The 17030-nt window shown below is 32.8% G+C and overlaps 1 protein-coding gene across 2 annotated transcripts; it reads right to left on the reverse strand.

Annotated features, from left to right (window-relative positions):
* Nucleotides 1-6722: 6722 nt before the first annotated feature.
* Nucleotides 6723-16154, reverse strand: LOC100743846 (RNA-binding protein 25). 2 transcript variants are annotated; one of them, XM_012390460.3, is made up of 12 exons: nucleotides 15955-16154; nucleotides 15278-15420; nucleotides 14113-14437; nucleotides 13837-14031; nucleotides 13642-13757; nucleotides 9542-9753; nucleotides 8832-9450; nucleotides 8277-8694; nucleotides 7982-8203; nucleotides 7338-7513; nucleotides 7125-7271; nucleotides 6723-7045 (listed from the first exon to the last, which is right to left on the reverse strand). In XM_012390460.3, the coding sequence occupies exons 2-12, from the start codon at nucleotides 15383-15385 to the stop codon at nucleotides 6953-6955; spliced, it is 2631 nt and encodes an 876-aa protein (XP_012245883.1). In that variant the 5' UTR covers nucleotides 15386-15420; nucleotides 15955-16154; the 3' UTR covers nucleotides 6723-6952. The 2 variants fall into 2 exon arrangements, with proteins under 2 accessions (XP_012245883.1, XP_003485252.1); XM_003485204.4 differs by having other exon boundaries at nucleotides 14113-14467.
* Between the last annotated feature and the right edge of the window lie 876 nt (nucleotides 16155-17030).

A 17030-nucleotide genomic window follows, 5' to 3' on the forward strand; every position in this document is an offset into this window, starting at 1 on the left:
AACATTTAATTAATTAAAACGTTACCAAATTATATTGCAACGAAGCAACATAACGATATCTAAAAAATTAAAATTTATTTTAATACAGCTCAAATTAAATTCCAGGTTATTCCAGGCACGTATATTAAGACACATTTTTTAACACAACCACTTACAGGTAAGACAGGATAAAAATGCACAAAATAATCCGCATACAGTATTAAAAACAGCATTCGAAGATATTCCTCAGTCTAACTTATTCGATTTCAGACTTGGTACCAATAATCTTTATACAAAAGTCTAAGTATAATACGTATCGCGGAAACGCTTGGCTTTATTCGAGGAAAAGGCCAGAAGGCGACTTTAAATACTGAATACACGTAAATAAGAACTTCCCTGAGCAGGTACCATTCTTTCAAAATTCGACGAATAGAGTCGGATAAAAGCGCGGGTTGCCTTTTCGTCCAAAAAATCCTGTTACCGGATAGAACACGGGATGGTAGAGAAGGATCGAATGGAACGAGAAATGGTCCTCAACGAGTGGAGGATTCGGGCAGAAATTCCCGTTTGAATCCTCAACTTGACCTCTCGATTTTTGCTCTTCCCTTTTCACGTCGATTCGTCTTAGATTTCCGCGAATACTGGCATACATCCTCGATTAGCATTCGAACAGAGAAGAATAGAGAGAAATAGAAGAAAAAACGAGAAGGAGAACAGCTGGAGAATATGGATCTGAGAAAGAAACGACCAAAGTGGAAAGAGACGAAGACCAAGAGCGTTACTGGCCTCGAATCGGACGCATTAGTCGAGATAGCGATACTGTATCTGTGGCTAGGTTGGCATTCAAGGATTACTGGAATTTAGCATAATATTAGCGAACGGCGGAGAAGGACAACAGGCAGACGACACCAGGGCCACGAGAATATGGGATAGTAACTGGTAGAGTAGCATGGATGAGAGAAGGGTAGAAGGGTATAGGTATTATTCATGGATTACCTCACTTGTCCCGGCTACAATCCTCCCAAAGCCTCCATTAGAATAATTGCTTCTTCATTTTCGCGCTTATGTGGTTGCTGCGCCCGCCAGTGCGTCATTCTCTTTCACATCCACGATCCGCTTCCATCCTCCAACTACCCTCGGACGCATCCTACACTCCCGTCACTTATTGTTAACCGCATACGTACCACGATGTGAACTTACAACACGCGTGTTACATATTCTTCTATCAGCTTTTTCGTCGCCGTCGTTTCCGTTTTCCAATGTGATTGTTCAGCATGGGATTTCGAAATCGTACCATCGTTGTCATCAATGGAAAACAAGAGTGGTTTTCGGATAGTTTCAGTTGAATAGTAGTAGTTTCAGACGAGTAAACCGGAATGTTTATGGATGAGGATAAATTCCTTGCTATTGGTATTAAGCTTCTTGTTAGAAATGTCGACAATGGCTTTGTTAATAGAATTTAAAATTTTATAGATTTTATAATGTATAAAATGCTTCTAAGTTATTGTAATATTGTAATAATTTCGTGAAATAGAAATTATTACGTTGCGTTGGAATAATACTTGTCTTATCGTAAAAAAATGGCTTCAAAAAATAATTGGCCACTTTGTAATTTGTATTAATTAGATTCATGAATTAAATGTAACTGAAATATCGAACGTGCAACATGGATTTACGGCAATAAATGCAAGTTAATCTATATAATATTTTCTAATTAAAAAATTACACGGCTTTTAGACGCTAATCAAATGTAAAACGATACACGAATTATTAAAGCGCTTTCGCTCACACACGAAAGGCTGTTAATCGAAATCAATAGTTCCAAAAGTGGTTACTAGGATAGTATTATTTTCTAAAGAGTGCCAACATTTTAGAAAGCGATAGCAACCACAACTGAATATTAAAATGCAACCATTGAAAGTGATGTAAAAAAATTATTTCGCAAATTGCCTAACACCTTCGCTAGTTGCATCAACAGTCTCTAAAGAGTTAATGTAAGATATCTTACGTCAACGATCCACGTACCACACACGCATCCTTCTATATGATCGTAAATACGGAAAGTTTTTTATCTTCAATTTTTACTACCAATAAAACCACGTATGTTTCATGTTTAACAACGTTCGAAAGCTCAAGCATCGATATTCGTTCTTTCTCCGTTTCTATAAATTATACCGTTATCTTTTTGATTAATTCACGAGTTTCGTTATCAAGAATATCGCCCCAAATTATAACGAAATATCCAGTCACGCGGTACTTTTCATTTCCTCTTGGCTCGCGAGCACGTGTGTACTTCCTTTACGAACGTTTTTATATTTAGAGTCGGACGCGGTAATTTCATCATAAGGCTCTTCCTCGGCAAGAGGAACTTCAAATATTTGAATAGTCTTGTCGTAGCCACTTTCTTTTACGGTTTTGCACGACATGCTAGCTTTTGCAACGCGAACCGGATCGCCACCATGCCTCTATCGTTGGTTTTCATAATGGTTTCCGCTGTCTTTCTTTCTTCTTTCTTCTTTCTTCTTTCTTCTTTCTTCTTCCTCCTTCCTTCTTCCTTCTCTCTTGTCCAGAAAAGGAAACTGCTAGCTCGGAGCTTTAATTCATTTTTCACACGTTGTGTAGTACAGTTGACTGGAATAGCAGGAAAAATAGCCGATATCGATCGTTGCCGATGAAAACGGTGGACGCGGAAATATATGAGGCAAAATGTCGAGGGACATTCACCGTAAATGTTGAAATTCGCACGAGAATGGACTTGTCAACAGTTGTTCTCTTTGCAAATGTTTATTTTGGAAATTGAATTCCCGCAATAAAAACTTGGCGCGAACATTAATCGTCCGCTCGTTCCCTTTTTTTAACCAACCGCGCTTTACTTTGCTAAGAATACCGAGTAAAATAACCTTCTGCTGTTGGGAATGTTCGAGCTAATTGTTCCTCTACAGTACAGCGCAAACGATGATGATCGATTAAAAAAATTTAATTAAAAACTAATTACAAATTTAATTGCGTTATTCAAAGAGATTAGAGATTTTATGAGTTACTATTTATGCCGCGTCATAAAAATCTAACGCAATATGTAATACGTGCGATTCGTCGACTAACGTTTAAACGAATTAAACACGAACATCTAGCGATTCTACAAATAATTCGCAATAATATGAGAAACGAGGTTGACGCGGAAGAGAAGCAACAGGATCGCGAAGGCGACGAGTTAAACAGCGTATCGAGTATCTCTTACCGAACAATCGATTGCCTCGGTGTCGAAGAAGATCGAACGGCCGGGAGCAATGCCACGAGGGCCGCGGGCCCACTAGAAATATTCGCGGCAGGCGTTATAGCAAATGTCGCGTGAAACGCAATTTGCAGCCACGACGTTGGCTTTTCATTCGATGATTCTCGTTATCCTCGTTACACGTGCCCGTGGCAAATTGCGCGCGAAACCGTGAGAATAAATTGTCTTCACGAGCGACGACGACGATTGCATACATACACAGCATGGCGACGTCGAATGGCGCCGTGACGCGACGAAAGCGAGCATTCAACTCCCCTTTTTCCGTCGTTGGCCCCGATACGATCCTGCGAATATTTAGTTACCGTGAACTACACTCGTTACCGTTTCATCTTCTTCTGGCAGGTACGTGCGACGATTCCTTGAGTCCTTTCACCCATCCCTGTGTGAATCCATCGCTTCCATCCCCGCTTACCTTAACATTCGCACTCGCGACCTCCTCTTCGCTTTTTGCTTGTCGATCGTCGGTCTGGCGAGCACGTTTCGTCTGTAAAATGCTAAGCGTATCCTTCTGCCTCCTGTGTTTCACTTTGCTTCGTCCTTCTTCGACGCTTTTCACCTCGCACTCCTGCGTTTCGCGCACCTTATCGTTCTCGACTACGTGTTAACGCGCTGACGATTAATTTCGACAGACATAATTTCCTGTCTTCCTGAATGGAATCTCTTAAGGGAATTTCTCTTCCTCGTTTGTATCTTCCTGAAACGTGAGGTTAACGTGGCGTGTACGAGGCCGCTTGATTCCTGTTTTGATGGTTGAGCCAGACAACTTCTTTCATATCGCGATGAACTGTTTCAAATAATATTTACATCCTTTTCAGCTGGTTAATTCACAAATTATTTTCGTTCATTATTTAAGTCCCATCTTGTTACTTGATGTCGTTATTGCGTTATAAATATTAGTGTTAAGAGTAAGAATTAATTTCTTCTGCAGAGTTTCTATACTATATAATGGGAATTTTCATCGTGCCGTAAAATTACCCGACAGATCTGTAAACATTTAACTAGAAGCTCTTCCAAAATCACCAACAAAATTCATTAAACCGGAGCGTCTTCAAATCTAATGTGGATGTGGTACCAACACAATAGTCTAGCGTATAATGCAATTGTTGCAGGTAATGTGCTTTGTACAGTATACCATAGTCATTGAATTGGCCGTGGTAAACCGAGAGCTTGCTCTGCTCGTTTTCCTATCCCCCTCCTCTCCACGCTGTTTACCCAGATATTACAACACACTAGAAAATATGAAGCGACGAATTATTAATACAAATCTTCCTCAAGATCTAGAATGTATATATAATATATAAAATGCTTAAATTTTATGCTCCAACGTAACTAAAATATTAAATCTAATATTTATTGAAGTCAAATACTTCAATTACAATAGAAATGAAACGGTATTTGTAAAACAGTATTATTTTGAATCCGATGAAATTCAAAATGTTCGAATAAGTTGTGATTGTTCAATAAATAATCAAGAAAATTGGCAAAACTGCTAAAAATTAATGATATTAAAATTGGTAGTATAAAAATATCAAATAATAACGAAGAAACGACATTTAAATAAAACTCTTAAAAAATTCAATCATGGTAACGTATTTATATGATTTATCCAGCAGATATAATGTGATTGTCAATTGTCTGTCTTTCAAATCATCAATCCACACTATTCTTATCGTATCCAGAATGCATTTCGTGCACAAAAGCATTGTCCCTCGACGACGGGAAAAAATTGGTCACAGCCAGTCGTGCATCAGTAAGACTGCGTCGAGGCCGCTTTAAAAGGAAACACGCGTGTATTTCACCGAGGCTCGTGTGTATAAATACATAAGAAAAAGGCAGGAAAAAGAGGTGGTGACGAGAAGACTGACTGGTACATAATCGCGTCGCGACAAAGAATCCATAAAAGGTTGGGCTGCTGCGTTTTTCGTATAGTACCGAAGAGAAGAGAAAAAAGGAAAAGAGAAGAGAGGAGAGCGAGAGAGCGACTCTAAGCTGAGCCGTACTCGGGTTCCCGTGAACACAATAATGCTCCGCTATTAACCGAGAGCTTGTATTAAGCCCTCGAAAAAAGCTTTCATGCACTTAACGACAAATAATATGAGAAGTGGTACTACGCAGCCGGGACACCCGTCTCGCCGACTTTCTGCTACAGATTTCACGCACTCGCCTTCAGTACCTACAAAATAGAATTCGTAATTGTTTCTACCAGTTTTCTTTTTTGATGAAACCCACCGTTTTCTTTTCTTGCTTTTAATTCGATCTGGCAATCTTCCTTGATTTTTAAAATCACTTGTTATACATTTCTTATTTTTGACAACCGCAAACATGAAATCTTCTAATTGGAATTACAGATTTTATTCAAATTTAATGCATTTAATAGAAAATATCTTAAACAACGTAAATTTTGTAGGCTGATCCATTGAATCTAATACGTGTAACTTGGGAGCTTTGCACAGATAGAGCTGAATAGAAGAGCTATAAAACGTAAAAATAATGCGTTCTAAGCGAAGTTAGAAACTTTATTTATACTTTTAGACGCCCGAAATCTTCAGCAATTAGTAGTGTTGTTCCAAATTATATAATGTTATTCTATTCTATATAATGTTATTAAAAGCTGTTGTTCTAGCAAATATAAAATTAAAATTTACGCAAATCGATGTCTTAGAATTTATTAACAATTGTTCACATTAAGAAACTGAAATATGATGAATTAACATTAACATAATACAATAGGATATAATAAATTGGGATTAAAAAATTATTGGATCTTAGCTTTTTAATTAGATTAAGAAAATTAATAAAACTACAACATAATGTAAAAGAGATAAAAAGCACAGATACGTTTATTATTTAATTAATACAATAATAGTTTAATATATTTGAACCTTATCGTAATAATTTTCCAGTTTTCTTAAATATTTCTTACTGCTACTTACCTCCTTCAAAAAAATGTATTTCATACATACCACCTCGTATTAATAATTTCAATACAAATTTATAACTTTCCTTCATTTATATTACAGTAAAAACAATTGTTTTAAATATCATAATCTTTGTTCAGTAGAAGCTATCACTATTCATTTTTTAGTAACTAGTTTAACGTCAAACTATTCTGACACAAACCAAAAAAATATTAACAGAAAACAGAAAACTTACGTGTGTATGGCGCACGCGCGCGTGTAGTATATAATGATAATGATGATGATGATGATGATAATAATAATAATATATAATAATATATATTATATATGTACACATATGATAACATCAGTTGTTTTTACTGTATCTATGTACAAATTTTGAAAAAATTATTTGTAAATGATGAAATTATATAATCATTAAAATTAAATCCATCAAGCTTCTTGAAAAATGTAAAAAATCTATCATTTATAAACATGTTGAAACTCTCTTTAAAACTACGAATAAACAAATTTGGAAAGACACAACTCAAATATTATAAATCGTAATTACAATTTGTATTTAACATTTCAAGTGCTACACATTTAGTTTACCTATCAATCGAGCAACATTGTGTTTTTCGTCTAGCGAAAGATCCTACAAATTATATATAAGTAATCATGTATTAAGGTACATAACCTAAATAGTACAATTTTTAACCAAAGGAATTTGATGTGTAGTATAAATTTTTAAGTCGATTAGTACTTTTTTGAATTGGTATTTCATTTATTTAACTAAGCCCATTTTTTTAGCTTCCACTTCGTAAATTAATAACCTCCACATTTTGACAACAAAAACTTCTGCTTCTTCATCCAATACCTACAACGTATGATATTATAAAATCAATAACAAAAATATTATATAAATAATAAATAATAATAAAATAAAAATTATTTACCATCTGTACATCATCAAGTATGCCCTGAGGCGAGCTGCCGGCCATTACTTTGCTACAAATAAAATCTACCAATGTAGGTTCAGGCTCTCCAATGTATTCAATAATCTTTTTATTAATCCACGGCCTTATCCTCTTTTCCATTAATGTCTATAAAAATAACAAAAATTGATGAAAAATTAATTCATAAATATTCATTCATAATATATATCTTACATTATCTATTACTGCCCAATCAAGTTGATAGCCAAACAAAGCATTTTTATCTGTAGGTATTTTGTCAATGAGGGATTTTATGTGCTTTCTTTTCTCTTCTTGACTTTTTGTACTTTCTTCTTTTCCAGCTTTAGGAGCTTCTTCATTAGATTTTTTCTTTTTCTCCTCACCATAGTCTAGAATAGAATTCATATAAAAATCGTATATTATTGTAACATCGTGGACGAGAGGCCTAAGAGATATCGGGCGAACCATAAACAATATCGCGAGAAAGCCTAAGTGCCGACAGGCCAATGTATCGTCGATCCTTCAATCGAATAGTTACGCGGAAAAGGCCTTCGTGACCCTAGCTACAGTCAGTGTTAGTTGAGAAGTCATAGAATGTGAATCGAGAAGTCAGAGAGTGCGAATTGCGATGTCGAGAGAATGTGGTCCGCGTGAGAGAGAGTGTTAGAACCATGGTGACGAGAGTTGCAAATTAACTATTTAGTTGTCTTAATTATAGCACGTTATTGTATTTAGTTCACGTTAAACAACCATAATTTCCTGTTTAACCAACACCTGTTTAATCCATTTTAAATAAACTAATTGTAGTAAGATCCTACATTATCTAAACGAAAAATATATTTATACTTTTTAATTACCTAAAGGAACTAGTTTACGCTTCTTTGCGTTATTAGCACCATCGTCATCATCGTCATTATTAAATACGTCTTTAACATCGATCCGACCTTTCTTTTTATTCTGATTCGTTTGTTGCGTACTAACATTAATAGCCGTGCTTGGACTAGCAGGAGTTTTATTACCGATACCATGATCACCTCCACGATTGCCTCCGCTTCCCATGGCGAATGGCACAAAGTTACCTGTAATAAAAGTAAAATGTGGCACACAAATAGAGCGTTTGTATAAGTTAAATAAATCACATCGTTTACTCACTACTACCAGTTTTTTCTGGTTCGCTAACGAGAGACATACGCGAATCTTCATCTAATGTGGGTGGAATGGACTGAACTGGTGTTGTTACTGTTTGATTAGAAGGTGACGATCTTGTACCCTTTACACTTTCTCTATCTGTTTCTGTAACTTCTTCAGTTTCTTCGCCATCACGATGATGATTCTGATGATGACGATGATGTCTTCGATGATGGTGGTGATGCCGCGGTGGTGTTCTAGATGGTGCCTCTGACTGAGAAACATCATCAAATTGCACACATTCGTCACTATCACTTTCAATTGGTTCAGTTTCTATGGGCGGCATAACTTCTTTTTCCTTTTTCACCACTTTTTCATCCTCTTCGTCTATTATCGTGATAACCGGTTTAGGCTTATACTGTTCCTCCCGTTCAGCTTTTAACTGAAATAAGCAATATCTTCATGTAGAAGGAATAGTCTACATACAACGAAACATAAATGCATATTACATATTTTAATAAAAATCAATATTATAATTAGTCATAAACCAAAATATCACATTATTTAGGAACATTTTACCCTTTCAAACTCAGCCGCTGGATCTGGATGAGAAGCGTCAGCATAAAGTTTATCGCGAAGGCGTTGAAGCTCTTGACGCTCGGCACAACGATCCCGCGAATCAGCTTCTGCTTCCAGTGCTCTCTCTTCTAGACGACGTGAAAGTTCTTTACCTTTATAATATTTAGCGTCGTCTCTTTCATCATCATAGTCTTCGAGAAATTCTTTCAAGCGTTTTGCTTCCCTTTCTCTCGCTTCCCGTTTTGCTCTGCGTTTCTCCGCTTCTTTCTCATATTCCTTTTGTTTGCGACGTTCCCGCGTCTCCCATGCTCTCAAACGCTCTTGATAAGCTGCTTCTTTTTCTCTTGCTCTTCTTTCGTTCTTTTTCCTCTCCTTCGCCTCTTCCTCTTCCTCCCTTTCACGCATAATTTCTCTTTCAGTTTTCCTTGCTTCTTCTCTTTCACGTTCTCTTTCTCGTTCCCTGTCCCTTTCCCTTTCTCTATCTCTTTCACGTTCTCTTTCACGCTCTCTTTCGCGGTCACGGTCTCTTTCTCGTTCTCTTTCTCTATCTCTTTCTCGATCTCTATCTCTATCACGATCTCTGTCGCTTCTCTGACGATCCCTCTCTCGTTCCTTAGATCTTAAGAAAAATAGAAAATACTTACAATAAATTTTATATTGTAAATTAATGAATTTTTAAACACTTTCCGGAAATTGTTAAATGTTAATACCTAGATTTAGACCGCCTTTTGTCTCTTCTACTACTTCCGGTACTACTACTGCGACCTTTATGAGACGTGGGACTACCAGGATCGCCGTCTTGATCGTCTTTAGTGTTACTGCCATCACGCCTGTCTCGTCGCTCTTTTTCGCGTTTCTCCCGTTCTTCTTTCTCAACAGCTTCTTTCTTCCGTTTAACTTGAGCCTTCTCCTCCTCCTGCTTCTATAAAAAACAAAAATAAAAAAATAGGTGAGACCAAATACTCAAAGCAAACTTATCAGGCTGTGATAATAAAACGCAAAAACTAGCAATCGTATATCCTCCTCAGTTATAAAAATTAAAGGGTAGAAAAAGGTTACTGTAAGTGTAAAGTTAGTTAATGAATATAAAAGTGGTAAAATATCACTACACTATAACAGTGCAGTATTATCATTTCTTTTCTTGAATTCAAAATATAGATGCCCTGATACATACAAAATATTTGCACAAACAACCGATATTATTTAAAAAGTAATATTATACGAATCTTTATATCAACAAAATGATTACTTGAAATAAATACTTCAAAAAGAAGTCTTAATTCGTTATGAAAATTCTTTTAAAAAATATTTTTAACATTTTGTATATTTTTTAAACATTTACATGTTATGTACAAATTTTACTTTAATTTTAGTATCTCTAACATTACAAAGATTGCAATGTTGAACGATTACTAGTTGTACAAAAATTAATCACATATCAAGTATCATAATTCTGTTCATCTCAATATAGTATACTCACTCCTCTGGAGTATGCTCGCTCAGCAGCATCTTACACGAAATCTTGTTTACATATCAATTACCTAAGTGCAGGTATAAATTTTGGAAACAAGCATAAGAAATTTCTTAAGCTCTACTTAAATTAAGAATACCTTAATGCTAACAGACGCATTGTAGAGGCCACCCAATGTACTTACAACATTGCAAATGTGCCTGTAAATCAATAGTGTCTAAAGCTATATAAGTCTAAGAGTTGAAAGGGGTGATATTTAGATTTCTTGTCAATATTCAATAATTATTAGAAAGTATTATACCAATCAGAAGCGGAGTCATCACGAAGAAGGGATTCCACCAAAACACCTTTCATTTTTGCCAAGAAACTGTCACACGTCTGTCAACTGTGTTTTCTTCTGGCTATGCAGTTGATGCAGCAAACTGTTGGATATCAAATGCACAATAGTTTGCCCACCCTTATCGTCCCGTATTATCAACGTAACGTCTTAGAAATAAATTAATATGGTTCATCCTTACTTGATATAATAATAACAATAATGGGTTATTGCTTGGAGAGTCCTAAATCATAGACTCTAATGAATATTACTTTCTAGTGACAAAAAATTATGAAACCTAACACTGCTTATTCCTTCCTGCTTATGACATTGTTAATAAACCCTATATAAAGCTATCAGTAGACTATGCTATATAAGAAAAAACATATTCAAAATTATGAACTGCTTTCTCTTAGTTTTCAAAATTACATATCCATACAATAACCCATAGTATTTTAATCTAATAAGGATAGAGTAACTGAGTGCATAAAAGTAGATGCACATATGAGGAAAAAAACAGACTGTTGAAACATGAAATATCAGTGGTCATAGGTATTCAGATGGGCAGTTCACTAACAAAACTACAAGAACCGAATGGTTGTGTTGGCTCATGGTTGTGGAGTTTACTCACGGTGTGAAGTTGACTTGGTCAGTCAGTGTGGTGGTACCGGAGAATGGAGGACGCACCTAGGTACTACATGTCTGATCGAGACGCTGACAGAAGCTGTTTACACAAAATAAAGACAACAACTGAACAGTCGCCATTGTGAAGACAAAATCATTTCATTGTGTGTAGGATTCAGAAAGTCTCGATCCTATTAATAATCTATCTAAGAATATATTATAAAATATGTCAGCGTCAAATTTCTTTGTTCAATGTATAACATTTTTTACCGATCCTAAACAATGTGTAAAAAGAAATGGAATGGCACTTTGCAGATCTTCTATATATCTGTACTAAACTGCTAGACATTAATACAAATATAAAAATAAATTGTAATTATCTTTCATAAAAAACAAATAATACAACAATCTTAATTAATTTTATAGTCTCACTCAATGAAAAATTGAATAATCAAATTTTCTAGGAATATAGTAATCTATAATTATTAATTTAGTATTATTTTTTAAACTTATTCATGTCAACCTCATATAAAGTAATTCTTTTGCTAATTGACTCAAAGAATATATAATCCTCATAGTGATTGACAGCACTGCCATTGAATCAATTAATGAGAGAATCATCTGTGTTATAGAGAACCTTTTTATTACAATTTCAACTATATAATTATAATGTTGCATTTACTTTTAAAATATTACTAAAGCCTTCCAACTCTTTATCCTTTATTATTTTGCATTCTATAATACCATTACACAAGTTTTTCATTTTTTAAAACTATAAGAACTGATTTTGTAATGTAATTTCTTTAAAACTAAACATCATATTATATAAAAATACATTGCATTTTTATAACAATATTGGTGCCAGCAGTTTAGCACAATAACTATAGAAACAGGTAAAGAAATTTGATTATATGGAATAACTTGTATTTAAAATACAATAGCATTAATGCTATTAATATAATGCAGAATTGTATGCGATGAATTAAGAAAATGGAGTTTCAATAGAGACAGATTTATTGGCTACATGATGTCAGCATGTTGTAGAGTTACGAGATTCTCCCGTCTTAATATTGCACATTTCTTGTTTTTTCATGTTTTGTTGGTTGGATATACTCTGACTTACCGACGAGGCTGCAGCTGCCTGCGAAAATACGAGGGATGTGCTGTGATTGACTCCCTTCAGAGCCAATGAGTGAGTGAAAGAGTGGTCCCCACACACAGCATTCCTAGGCGTGTGCGTTTGCTGTGTGCGACGCACGCTGCCTGTTATTATAATTATAGCAACGAGTCACGGCTCCAATTTTTTAGAGCTAACATAGCACACACGCACTTTATCAAAATATACTTAAAAGCTAAAGTTTACAACTATACACTTGTAATCCTCTTTTGCCTGCCCAAATGCATTTAATTTTCTATATAAATATGTTGCGAGTTCGATCAATAGTTGTCTAACATGAAACATAGATATAATCAAATGCATAAAACGTGTATAAACGTTTATAATACATATTTACAATGCATTTCATTATAGTATTAAAAGCATAAAAACATCTAAATATTTGTCACATACAAATTGTAACTTAGTAACAATACAATCATTTAAAAATGAATTAAACACAATTCATGAATTCACTAGTCATTGATATAATCAAAAAGTATTATAAACTTGTTAAACTTAGTACAAACTCTTCACAACTATAATTTAAAAACACATTTTTTTTATTAAATATATAGTTTTCAAAAAAAGTTAGTATATTTCATGTTTTCCTATTTGTAAAGTGATTCATTTTATTTCTTTATTTGAAAAACGAAAAAGAATATTCATATCATGTTTTTTAAAGATAATAGAATAAATACTACAAAGTATTACAAACATATTCTTAATCATTTGCACAAAACAGAAATAGATAAATATTATCTTCATAACACTTACATATTAAATGCAGAAAAAAATAAAAGCTCTATAGTAATATTATATATTGCAATTAAAATTTTACTTTCAAAGATATGATTCTTTCTAGCAAAAAATTTAAGAAATTAAATATGCTGTCTATCATATATACAGAAGAATGTATAACAAACACTATTGTCCATTAAAATAATTTAAATTAGTTAATATACTTTTTCGCATAAAATAATTCTTTTTAGAGAAGATTACAATATATTATAGAATAATGTTTATAATGCTTCGTAAAAAATTCACATAATCGACACTAACAATTTTACAATAATTGTTAGCATTCTTATACCTAAACTTTTGCAAAGTTTTTACCCAATCCTATTAGACCACAATTCATAATACCTTCTAATATCTTGGTATATCATATCCGACCAAAAAGAAGGGCAGAAAAGTAGGAATGACATAACAAGATTTCTAAAATAATTATGAAAATAATTACCTTCATAACCTCCCTGAATTTTCCAATTTCTCGTGTAATCAAGTCTCTTTTACTTTCTTCTATTTCTGCATCATCCAGGTTCAAAGACTTAGCAACCATTTTTATTTGATGTTCTTCTATAACATATAATTAAAGAATATTTGTTAGTTCTCCAATTTAATTCAATACATTACTATGAATAGAATTAGTACATACCAGGAGCAGCTTGAGCCATTTCTAAATCAGCGGCATGTTCAGCTATAATTTGATTAATACGTGCTAGTGCATCTGCATCCACTACTCTCATACCCTCATCCATGTAATCTTCACCTTCTTCTCCTTCTGCCCCTTCAATTGATGTTTCATCTTGTAGAGGCGATTGGCCTCCTCTTAATTTTTTCCTTCTTTCTGCTATTATACACAAAGAAGTAACAAATCAAAATAAATGATTAATATGTATATATGTAAATACTGCAAGTATTTTAAATTTACCTTTGAACTGATCCAAAACGACTTTAGCTTTTGCATCAACTTTGACAACAAGCTTCTTTGTACCTATTTCCATGTCATGAAGTAATCTAACTGCTCTAAGACCTGCATCAGGACCTGCATATTCGCAAAATCCAAATGCTTGAACTCTTTTCCATGAAAGCACATGACCACATGCACCCAAAATATGTCGAATCATCACATCAGGTGCTCTTTCCATAATGTTACCAATAAATACGGTAACTGGCGGGCCAGATTCTCTTTCACGGCGACGATTATTGTCATGACGATTTTGGTTACGTGCATACCGAACAGCTGGAGCTGAGGTCTGCATCGCAGATACGGGTGTTGGAATCATCTATGTTTTATAAATGGTAGTATTCTTAATAATGCACATCTCTACTCATGCAGTCCAGAATCTCCCCTCCCCCTAATAGTATGTTAACCTTTTTCCTTGTATTATATTTTAATATAAAGGTAAGACATGCATATATCAAATAAAAAGAACTTAAGATGAAAATTTGTGCCAGAAAACATAACTTTTAGAAGACGTCTCATACAATAATCCTATAGCATAAGTAGTTAAGTAATATGCATTCCATTCATAGTGTAATTTAAATACAGGATATTAATACATTATACAAAACAACTGCATTAACATATAGAAAAATGTTTAATTATGATATAATCAGTGATGTTTAAATTAATAAAATCAAACATTACATGCTTTTGATTTTTCTTTTACAGTAACTAAAGATGCTTATTATTTTTCTTTTAACATTTCTGGCACTTGAATATATTACTTTTTATCTTTTATTTAAAAAACAAATAGATTATATAAAGTAATTACATTATTACGAATTAAATAATACATCAATTTTTAATTAATATTTTAATTATTTAACATATAATCGTTATCATTTGAAATGAATAAGAAAAATGACACATTAAAATATTAGGAGATTAATCTAACAAAGAAATTATATTAAGTTACATTACTTTGTATTAGAGTTTTAGTTAATAAAATAATTAGTTTCTTTATTGAAACCATTGAAAATTTTATTGACAGCAAGTGCAAACGATTGGTAACAGGAAATCATAACTTTACCAACAGCATACAAAACAAACATGCCCAAATTTTAGAATATTTAATTTTATATTTACTTACATGTGCCATAGGCATTACACCACCAATTATTGGTGGAGGTGCACCAACCATGTAAGGCATTGGTGGCATGCCTGGTATTCCCATTGGGGGCTGACCAGGGTAAGACATTTCTTATTTTAAATAATACTATGGCAGTGTTCTCACTAAAATATGTAATACAGTTATTTAGTGGAAGTAATATATAAAAGATATAGTTTTATTTCAACATAGAACTTTTATTAATACTGATATATATATATATATATATATATATATATTATTATAATCCATACTTACAATTATTAGATTTAAAAAAAAAAATTTAATGATTGCAAATAAATGAAATCTAATGTCTGTAAGTTGTATTATGTAGTTACAAAAACATATTTTAATCATATTGTACTTGAAATATTTAAAAAATTGACATTAAATAACCTTTGATACATAACAATCTTCTTAAGCACACTTTCTTGAGATATAATAAAATACAAGTATGAATTTAATACTCTAGTAATCAATATTACAAAACAAATATTTGAACTATGCATAGACATATAAACATTACTCAACATGTAAGTTTGCTGTGTGAAAACATGTTTTTCATAGTAATAGTTATAGATATCAGAGAAGACTCTAATGGATGCTTTGATATTCTAACCATTAAAATGATCTCAACAAAGAACCAATACTGTACTTACATAATATATTTGAAAATAGAAATAAAGCATCAACCATCATTTAACAAATATTTACGTCATTTTAATAGGACTCTAAAGCTAAAGGAATATTACAATAAACACACGAATTGAAACTTCCACTTTCACAAGCCGTCAGCTAGTAATTACTTCTTTTCGTCCATTACGGCTTCATGCGCTGATTGCTTCTAGAAGGCTATGGTTGATGTTACATTTCTCATGGGTTCGAAGACTCATCGTAAAAGAACCAAGCTACATATGCAGCAACTTACGACTTCCACTCTGTAATTTATTGAATTTTTGATAGAACATATTAAAACAAAACAAATTAATATTAAATATTTTAAATTGTATACAATTATATCATTTCCTCAGTAGAGCAGCATTTAGTTTTAATTTTAATTTCAATTTTCATTTTCATTATCATATTTTGTTGTACGAAAGACACCATTAAAATGGTATGAAACAAATCTATGTTTAAATAAATTAATGCCAGAAAAACCGGTTTACTTACACATTAAATTGTATTATAATTATATAATTTTTACATATAATTCTTTATAATATTGTTTTACAGATCTACAAAATATTTAGAATTGTGTTGTAATTCTTTTTTTTTTATCGTACTTTTCATTATTTACTTAATAACCTTTATACTGAAAATGTAAAAAATAATTACGAAAACATTGAATAGCATTACTAGATATTTAAATAAACATTTTTATACAAAATCAATTAAGGAAATTAATTAAAATACATTTGACATTTTTCATTTATATAGATAAAATTTATATAAATTTGTAATATTCAATGGTCATCTAAGGCTGTAGATGTTACCAGATGCTACCAATGATAATATTATTATATTAGAAAAAAATACATTAAAAAATATATGTATGTTAGAAAATTCATTAATTCTCTTTTCTCTAAGCATTACATTTTTAAAAGTGAACTATCTATAACATAGTAAATCAATTATTAAAACGGATGCTATTAATAAAAATGAATATATTATGTAACAATCATAACTCATCATATTAGATTAAAATATTGGAAATATAATAGATAATGTAGTGGAC

Source organism: Bombus impatiens, unplaced genomic scaffold (assembly GCF_000188095.3).
Source record: "Bombus impatiens unplaced genomic scaffold, BIMP_2.2 scf_0044, whole genome shotgun sequence".
In the NCBI taxonomy this organism is placed as follows: domain Eukaryota; kingdom Metazoa; phylum Arthropoda; class Insecta; order Hymenoptera; family Apidae; genus Bombus; species Bombus impatiens.

Excerpts from the sequence above, each read along its gene's own strand:
- LOC100743846 (XM_003485204.4), bottom strand. The coding sequence starts at position 15,385 with ATGTCTTACCCTGGTCAGCCCCCAATGGGAATACCAGGCATGCCACCA. Across the intron at positions 7,272-7,337 it reads ATTGGGCAGTAATAGATAAT|ACATTAATGGAAAAGAGGAT; the intron begins GTAAGATATATA and ends TTATTTTTATAG. Across the intron at positions 7,046-7,124 it reads TACTTGATGATGTACAGATG|GTATTGGATGAAGAAGCAGA; the intron begins GTAAATAATTTT and ends CATACGTTGTAG.